General features: G+C 40.3%; 1 protein-coding gene across 2 annotated transcripts; it reads left to right on the top strand.

The window, feature by feature from the left end:
• Positions 1 to 43: 43 nt before the first annotated feature.
• On the top strand, positions 44 to 6973 carry mep1a.1 (meprin A, alpha (PABA peptide hydrolase), tandem duplicate 1). Of its 2 annotated transcripts, none has more exons than XM_064340297.1 (14): positions 44 to 609; positions 1589 to 1613; positions 1726 to 1776; positions 1934 to 1974; positions 2163 to 2238; positions 2686 to 2803; positions 2928 to 3103; positions 3391 to 3612; positions 4135 to 4281; positions 4495 to 4710; positions 4863 to 5327; positions 5884 to 6057; positions 6180 to 6268; positions 6613 to 6973. In XM_064340297.1, the coding sequence occupies exons 3-13, from the start codon at positions 1749 to 1751 to the stop codon at positions 6227 to 6229; spliced, it is 1713 nt and encodes a 570-aa protein (XP_064196367.1). In that variant the 5' UTR covers positions 44 to 609; positions 1589 to 1613; positions 1726 to 1748; the 3' UTR covers positions 6230 to 6268; positions 6613 to 6973. The 2 variants fall into 2 exon arrangements, with proteins under 2 accessions (XP_064196367.1, XP_064196366.1); XM_064340296.1 differs by lacking the exon at positions 44 to 609 and adding an exon at positions 657 to 1490.
• The last annotated feature ends 1832 nt before the right edge of the window (positions 6974 to 8805 follow it).

Here is an 8805-nt window from a genome sequence, read left to right as displayed (position 1 = left end):
TGACCACATACCAATCAGATTGTTCGATAGTTAATAATTTAACGTAGGCTAACATTAAATAGTTTAAATCGGCTAGATGTATTATTTTAAAATGGTTTTAGCTAGTCTCTGACCTTGATTGAACACACTGAAAATAAACGTTTTAAAAATGATAGGAGGAGCCAACAATATTCCAGTGTCGCCTGGCTTTAGTTGTATCTCTGACAGGGTCTTCTAGTAAACTGTGTAATTTTCTTTGTAGAGATAATTAAGATCAACAAACAACTGATCAAAGGCTAATGCAGAAGGAAGCACACAAAATTCTTGGTTCTTCTAAGGACAGTGTTTTGAGGCCTGAAAAAAGATCTTAAGCAATTGTAGAAGGGCATCTTTTCAGGAAAAATCAATGTGATTTTTGTGCTTTTTGGCTTGAAAATAATAGGCATTGAACATAAACCCATTTAATGGCTTGTTCGGACCAAACAACTGTTAAAGCACACATTTCATTGTCCAAAAACCCGACCAAGTAACCCTTGTTCTACTGTTCCTTAGTTATCACAAGTTGTGACTTGTCATTTGTTGACGAAACTGACTCATCCATTTGGGTCGTTGGACACTATTTTGATCAAGGTATGAAGTAACAATGTACGACTTGCACAATCAGCCTTAATTGAACAGCATTTATAAAGTGGCCAAAATATAGTAACAAAGCAATGAGACAAAATATTTTTAATTTTGTGTGTTTGAGGCAAAGCTGGATGTGAACTGAAACCTCAGCAATCCATCCTACATGCTCATGGCCAAACCAGCAGATGCTTGTGTCTGCCTGTGAATGATAGTTTGTGTCAGCCCTCTGGTTTAAGATCAGCAGAGCTGATTAATTCCACTGTGAAGAAATTTCAAAGACAGACCTCTAATTAAGGACCAAACCACAATCTGGCATTTAAAAATTGTGATTAAAAAAAGTTGTTAAAAAGACTAATTGTGCCTTGGTTTGAGGCAAAGATCTTACAAGTCATTACACTTTGGAGAGAAACTGAAAGGTCAATTTGAATTTTTATTATTAAATTTTTTTTTTTAACTAAGACAAACGATGGGTGAACTGTGGCAATTTCTCACTGTTCTGCTCTTAGATCATACGCCCTCTAGTGGCAAACCGTTCTCACTCGGCATTGGCAGTCTTTGCTCAGCACTTTTCCCTAACCTCAAATAAACTGGTGTGTTAGTATGAAATGCGGATTTATGCAACATGATGAAATAACATGTGCTTTTGGCCATAAAACCACAGAACTGTATAGCGCCAAGGCTCTTGATAACATCCAAGGCCATAACTCACACTTTTACAGCTGAAGTATGCTTTATGGACTTGATCACAGTCAAAGGCTAAAGTTCTGTCTGGATAGACTGCCATTTAAACCTATGCAGAGTCCTCAGCTCCAAGCATTTCCACAATGGGTTTGCTCCAGCTTCTTGTCCTCATAGCACTGGTTGCAGTGCCTAATTCATATGCTGTAAGTGTGCCGATCAAGCCTTTGCCAATGAATAATTTTCGATTATTATGTACTGTATGGATTCCTGATCTTGACCTATTACATTTAATTATTTGCAGATTCCCCTCTCATTCCAAAAGAATGGTATGTCATACATCATGTATCTTTAGTAACAGAGAGACATGCATTTGGAGGGCTAATCCAGGGGATGTGCAAAGTGTAATGTTGTTATGACGTGGTCTTTTTTTCCTTACAGAAGTGTATGAAGCTGAAAATGACATGCTTGAAAACCCATACCTAAACTTGGGTGAGTTTTAATGATTGGTGACAATGCTATGTGCTATCGTGATAACATGCAATGGCAAAGCAATACTAATAATGACTAGACACAAAGAAAATGCTCTTTAATATTGCAATGTTTTTTCTTTATATGCAAGCCAGTAATCTAAAAATGTTATTGACAGGGGCAAAGACTCGATTGATTGAAGGGGACATGGCCTTACCAGTAAGTACATTTGCCCCACAAATAGATTGAGGTTGCATTCATAGTTTACCTTAACAGTTTTATGTCTAAGTAGATTTGTACAAATTTACTCTGTTTAAGATGCAAAAACCACTCTACAAAATATGTATGTGTTTCCCAGTGCGTACTTCTAGTTAAAGCCTAATCTGTTTCGCATTTCCTTTAAATAGCCCGGACGTAATGCGCTCAGTGACACAGCGTACAGATGGAAATTTCCTATACCTTACATTCTGGCTGACAGCCTTGGTATGTAACATTATGTCATTTTGATATGATTTGCTGACGTTGCAAATAGAAGGGCCTACAGTTACTCAGCAGTTTACAGAACTACGTAACCTCCTATTATTTGCTACATTTGGGGGGAAAAACTGTAATGCCATTACTTGCAACCGCTGTAATAAGTAATCTCCTATTTATTATGGCAAACAACCAACATGAATTTCAAAGTTTTTTATTTATTTATCTTTGTGTCCACTAGGTGAGTTCATATGATAGCTGTATATGGCTGGTGTGTAGCCTACTTAGAGGAAAGCAACAACAACAAAAAAAAGAACAAAAAAAAAAACTATGGGCAGATTTGGTCTTGAAAAGATTTGATTTTGGGGCCTGTTTCAGGAGCACTCAGAGATTTATGCACTTGAACTGAATGCCACATCAGTTTATGTTTTTTTTGTTTCATTTGATGGCTTTCAGATTTGAATGCCAAAGGTGCCATCTTCCAAGCATTTGAAATGTACCGTCTGAAATCTTGCGTCGATTTCAAGCCATACAATGGGGAGAAGACGTATATCAAGTTCGAAAAATTTGACGGGTATGCTATAAACGATTTCTGTTACGACGTTAAATGATGCCAATCGATACTCTTAAGTGGTTCGTCTCAAGCGAATTGTTCAGTGCCTTTTTACATGATTTTTTTTTGTTGAAATTTTTTTTAGGTGCTGGTCTATGGTTGGAGACCAGCAGACAGGCCAGACGTTGTCGCTGGGAAGTGGATGCGACCACAAGGCTGTGATCGAGCACGAGCTGCTGCATGCTCTGGGTTTTTACCACGAGCAGTCCCGCACCGACCGCGATGACTACGTGGATATCTGGCTCGACCAGGTCATTCCAGGTTAGCCTAAGCCTCGAGCTGCTGTCACTATGATGATAGAATAAGTGAAACGGGCATGACCGTCTGCTTAGCTTTGCTTTACTGTAGGCTACACCGGTGTTTTGTGAAGCTATAGTTCTTGAGTGTTCGGATAAATGTATCAAAGGATTACAGAGAGCCAGCGAGACAACACAGTTATCATTCCACGATTTTGTGTGTAGGATATTTAGACTATGGTATGTTATAAATTACATAATCAGTAGAATTATGATAAAAAATTATTTTGATTATTCTGCTTAATGTTACAGGCATGGAGCACAATTTCAATAAGTACGATGACACCTTTATTACTGACCAGAACACTCCTTACGATTATGAGTCTATTATGCATTACCGTCCATACTCCTTTAACAAGAACGACAGCATCCCAACCATCACCACGAAGATCGAGGCGTTCAACAACATTATTGGCCAGTATTTGGACTTCAGCAGCCTCGATGTACTCAGGCTAAACAGGATGTATAATTGCTGTAAGTATTACGAAACATTCATTTTTGAAACAATGAAAGTGGGGCATTTTCTGATGGCAAAGAGCTTGCTTCATGTTACTTCTCAGTCATGTTACATATGACATTCACAAAATATACAGATTCATTTATCACCCTTCATAATCTTTATGTGCTTTAATCACTTCCAATATGTACCCACGATTAACATCCACAGATGAGCACACACATGCATGCACTGGCATGCTCACACATGCATCACATCCCTTTACACTAATTTTTCACTTGAAAGCTGCTCTTATCTGGATACTTTTAAAAAAAGTATCCCAGGAAGATCAAAGTGCGATTTCACCAGGAATGCAAAATTTATAAGGCGCCCTACATACATACAGACATACAGTGGCTCAAATTGCGTACAGTAAAACAGATACAGTAAATGAATGCAAGAAAGCCTTGTGCATGCACACACTCACGCACACATGGATGACGGGGAAGCCGCCAGGGATGTTGACACGCTGATTGAGTCTGAGACCCCGCCCCCCACAGCGTCTCCTCTCACGCTATTGGACCAGTGCACCTTTGAGTACATCAACATCTGTGGCATGATCCAGGGCTCCAGCGACGACGCCGACTGGGTTCACACCTTGGGCACGCCTGGGTCAGAGGACCACACCCTGACCGGACGCTGTGGGGGTGAGTCCTCTTCGCCTGACACACAGACACACACACAGACAAACACACATACACACACAGACTCACATACACACGCACACCTACGCACAGACACACACACACACATACACACAGACATGCACACACTCACACACACACACTCACACCCACACATGCTTGAACAGAGGCCCATACTTTTGAGCATAATTAACCTTGAGCGCAACGAACCTCCAGATGCAGGGTTCTTCATGCATTTCGACACTCAGACTGGAAAGGCAGGAGAGTCTGCTGTGCTGGAGTCCCGGATTCTCTACCCCAGGAGGGAGCTGCAGTGCCTGCAGTTTTTCTACAGGATGACAGGGAGCCCGAAGGACAGGCTTGTGATCTGGGTGAAGACGGATGATGGGACCGGGCAAGTCCGAAAGCTGAAGAAGATTCACACATTCTGGGGTACCAGTCTTACTTCTGTATATCTGTAGTATGTGTGTGTACTGGGAGTCCTCGCATGCTTTTACTCATATTTCCAGATGCTAAATCTAAAATGATTTCACTCAAAACAGATAGGTAATCGATTTAAGCGACGTTCGCCCTCTCCTCTTTAGCGGACGGCGACAGAGATTGGAAAATCGCCCACGTGCCCCTGGAGGTGGGCGCGAAGTTCCGCTACACCTTCCAGGGCGTCCGCGGCGACCCGGGCCAATCCGGCGGCGGGATATCCGTCGACGACATCAGCCTGTCGGAGACCCGCTGCCCCGCCGCGGTCTGGCAGATCCGCAACTTCTCCAGCGTGCTGCAGAGCGCGGACGAGAGCACGGCCCTCCTCAGCCCGAGGTTCTACAGCCCCGAGGGGTACGGCTTCGGGGTCACCCTCTGGCCGCGGTCCACCTACGCCGACTACACGGGCGGCTACGCCGCGCTCTACTTCCACCTGGCCAGCGGCGAGAACGACGGCGTGCTGCAGTGGCCCGCCGTGGACCGGCAGGCCACCCTGACGGTCATGGACCAGGACCCCGACATCAGGCTGAGGATGTCTTCAGCACGCAGCCTGACCACCGACTGGATGACCAGTAAGCGGACCACGGGCAAACTGGGATGCGGATAGGATAGAGATGGGTCTTTTGCTGTCTGTCCTGCAGGGACATGCACCTTTTACATGCTTTTATGCTGTAACCTTGTAAATTTGCCCAATGGAGAAGCGCTTATTCTGAATCTTTTAGATATAAATTTATGCATGAATATTAAATATACACACACATACATATATATATATATATATATATAAAAATATGTAGTAGATTTTAATTTATTTAAATTCATTTAAAGACCAATAGTGAATCGATAGAAATCGTGTGATTATTAAAAATTCAGTTTTGTGTGATCACAATATAAAACTTTGCCCCTGTGAAAGGTGTATGAAAAAGTGCTTCTCCACTGTGGGAAATTTACACAATGCAAGATGTACATTTCAACAGTGAGAATTAAAGAAAAAAGGAAGAAAATCACAATGCGGCCATGGCAAGAAAATGCCATCTTATTTCCACATTAGCATTCAACATCACTAAATCATATTCCCAGTTCTGTTTTGGTGGTTACGTGCAGTTTCGTCCTCTGTTGCCTTTTCAGCTTCTGACGGCAAGCTGTTCTGGGACAACCCTGCGGTGACGGGAACCTATGATGCTGGCTGTCAGTGTTTCAGAGGGAACTCGTGGGGCTGGCGCAATTTCATAAAGCACTTTGACCTGCGCAGGCGGAATTACTTGAAAAATGATGACCTCATTATCTTCGTTGACTTTGAAGGTTTTTGCCATTTGTTCATCTTTTAAAACTATTTATGTTTATTACTTTTAGTGTTTAAGCCATGTTAAGTTTGTTAAGTTTGATTCAGCCGATGGTAAAACTAAGATATTTTGTCTTTAAAGATCTGACGCCCCTGATCAAGACGGAAGTTCCTGTCAGTCCAACGGAATGAATCCATTGATGAATTTCACAACCAGTGAAAATAAAAATGGTAAATTTCACATTTTAGTAATGTCCATAGTGTTTAGTTAAACATTTTAACAATGCAGCTAATATCCACACTGAGGAAAACTCTAGGTAGACACAAGTGACATCAAACACATAACAGTTTTCTGTTTTTAATAAGCCACAACATAGATCAATATTTCAAACTTTTTCAAGATTCATGTCTTGTTGATTGTTAATTTTAAATAGAATTGCAATGTTGTGAAATTATGGTCAACTGCAGATCCCACCACATGTTCACAATCCCCCATTTTTACTTGAACGTATTTAAAGGATAATTCTGGCACCATTGACATTCATGATCTCACTACTGCTCTAAATCTATTTTAGATGGCCTGTGGGTTTCCTTATTACCGAAGAAATGTTGGAAAATGATGGAAACATGAACCCCTGCACAAAAGAGGAATTCACCAGCAAATTTCATAATTTGTTTGCATTTTGTATTTATGTTGCCTGGTCTACCAAATTCTCAGGCCTTTTTAAAAGCCAGATGAATGACAGACACATTCCTTGGGGATGCCACATTTTGTCATAACTTTGTTTGTCCATTTAATAAAATTGGATACGTTTTCTTACTTTTGTTAGTGTGAATGGATTCTCCATTTAATTTAAAATGTGTTCATTACATGAATGTACACTGGCATCAAGTTCCTTACAATCACAATAAAATTTTGTTTTTATTTTCAAAATATTTTCATGTAAGATGTTAATATGAAGAAAGTAATTTCTGGTTTCTCAAAAGAAAAAGCACACCTCAATAGTTTTTTCACAATATTTTGCTCAGTTCCTTCAGCTGTGTAACTGGAAATGGAAACCCAGGGCAAGACAACATAAAAAGTAGTGTCAGGTTAAGCATTTGATTTGATCATGATCCTCTTAAGATGTATGTTTTTTAGAAACAGAAGTGATTTATGTGAATGTGGTGTACTAATAATTATCTCCAAATGAGATATAGGGACATAGATGACTGAACAAACCATTGTGTCAATCTTTGTAATCATGTAGCTGCCTGTAGAAATGAAAACACTGTTGTTGCCTGTAAATATTGAATGGCTTAATTTTCTATTTAAAAATGTTCTACTGTATATCAATGCAAAATGGATCCTACTTTTTAAAATTCTGACATTTTAGAGTGAGCATATTGCTGAAACTTTGAACTTTTAAACCCACTATCTACATCTTGATATGATAGTGGTAGGAATAATGAGTCCATTCATTTGATGACTATGTAATTGTGTCCCTAATCATCTCTTATCACAGCAACAGGGGTGCAGTCATTTTTATTCTTTTTATTGACAGGGTAAAAACATGATCTTCAAGATCACATTAATTTTCCCTTGCATATCTTTACCCTCGCACTGGAGAGTACATTGATATCGCATTAGATTATGTACACGAACAACTAAATCTATTTACAACATATAATTTTGATTAAAATGTTCAGGCATCACGTTTTGAAAAACATAATGTCAGCGTCATAAACAACCAAAACACACCATAGGATTGAAGCCATCATGGGTTACAGTCTAACCTGTAGAGTTCAGTCAATACAGCAACTTCAACAACCTAGACCTTCTCCACAGCTGTGAGTTTTTCTGCTGGCAAGTTTTGGCTTCTCTGAACTTATTGAAGAGTTCTTTTTTTTTGTTGTTTTTTGTTTTTTGCATCCTTCCAACCTTTTTCACCTACAGCTGTGGTGTAATTCAGAGTCGCCATCATGGCAGGGCCTGGGTTTGAGTAAAGAGCACCCCTCAGTCACACGATAACACTGATTGGCCAATGCAGGAGTGAGAAACTTCGACACTTTGAAGTCTTTTATGATCAATGCTAGAAAGGCAAAAAGAGAAAAATAATAATTAAATCTATTGTTTACTTATAAATGTGCGGCACTTAATAATTTCCCCCATTCTAACAAAAAATAGTTATTCTGTTTCAGTCCTTGTATGCCACTCTTGTAAGTGTTACTTGAGGTTATGAACATAGTGTTGAATACTCTATAGACAATAGCAGGGTCAGTTCTAGGCAAAGTCACTTAGGGTGTCACATGTCTGGGGTCAATGCTTTGTGTTGCATCCAAACCCCCTCCCCAGTCCACAATCTTGCCTCCGGCAACAGATAGAGCCGTGCCTAGACAATAGGCTGAATTAGCCTGCTCTTGAAATCAAGCGTTCTCACGTTCTTCGCACAAGAGGGACATGGCAGAATACGAATTCAGCACCCACACAGGGTGGAATGATGGAATCCTCTCTACAGCCTGACACCTGTGTGTGTGTCACTTTGGTAGCACACATGCCACGTACAGCGCTGGTCTGTAACTGGCTATTGAGCGCCACACAGTGGCAAGGTAAAGCATTTCACTTTACGTCTGAGGCTGCCCTTCTGTTCCAATGATAATCATATTTACTGGTGTACCTTTTTAAAATTCGCTTTTTATTATGCATTTTACCATTGAATATACAGGAAATACATATTGTCAGAAATTTATGAACGAAAATTGGCACATATAGTTGTGAACTGCATGTT

The sequence above is a fragment of the Anguilla rostrata genome, chromosome 6, assembly GCF_018555375.3.
Source record: "Anguilla rostrata isolate EN2019 chromosome 6, ASM1855537v3, whole genome shotgun sequence".
Taxonomy (NCBI): domain Eukaryota; kingdom Metazoa; phylum Chordata; class Actinopteri; order Anguilliformes; family Anguillidae; genus Anguilla; species Anguilla rostrata.
The sequence above is the reverse complement of the archived record's forward strand: the minus strand, read 5'-3'. Positions and strand labels throughout refer to the sequence as shown.

What these genes read in the sequence shown, in the direction of transcription:
- mep1a.1 (XM_064340296.1), top strand. Translation starts at nt 1,431, where the DNA reads ATGGGTTTGCTCCAGCTTCTTGTCCTCATAGCACTGGTTGCAGTGCCT. An exon ending in AAACCCATACCTAAACTTGG is followed by an intron (nt 1,777 to 1,933) that starts GTGAGTTTTAAT and finishes TGTTATTGACAG; the next exon opens with GGGCAAAGACTCGATTGATT. An exon ending in CATTCTGGCTGACAGCCTTG is followed by an intron (nt 2,239 to 2,685) that starts GTATGTAACATT and finishes GATGGCTTTCAG; the next exon opens with ATTTGAATGCCAAAGGTGCC.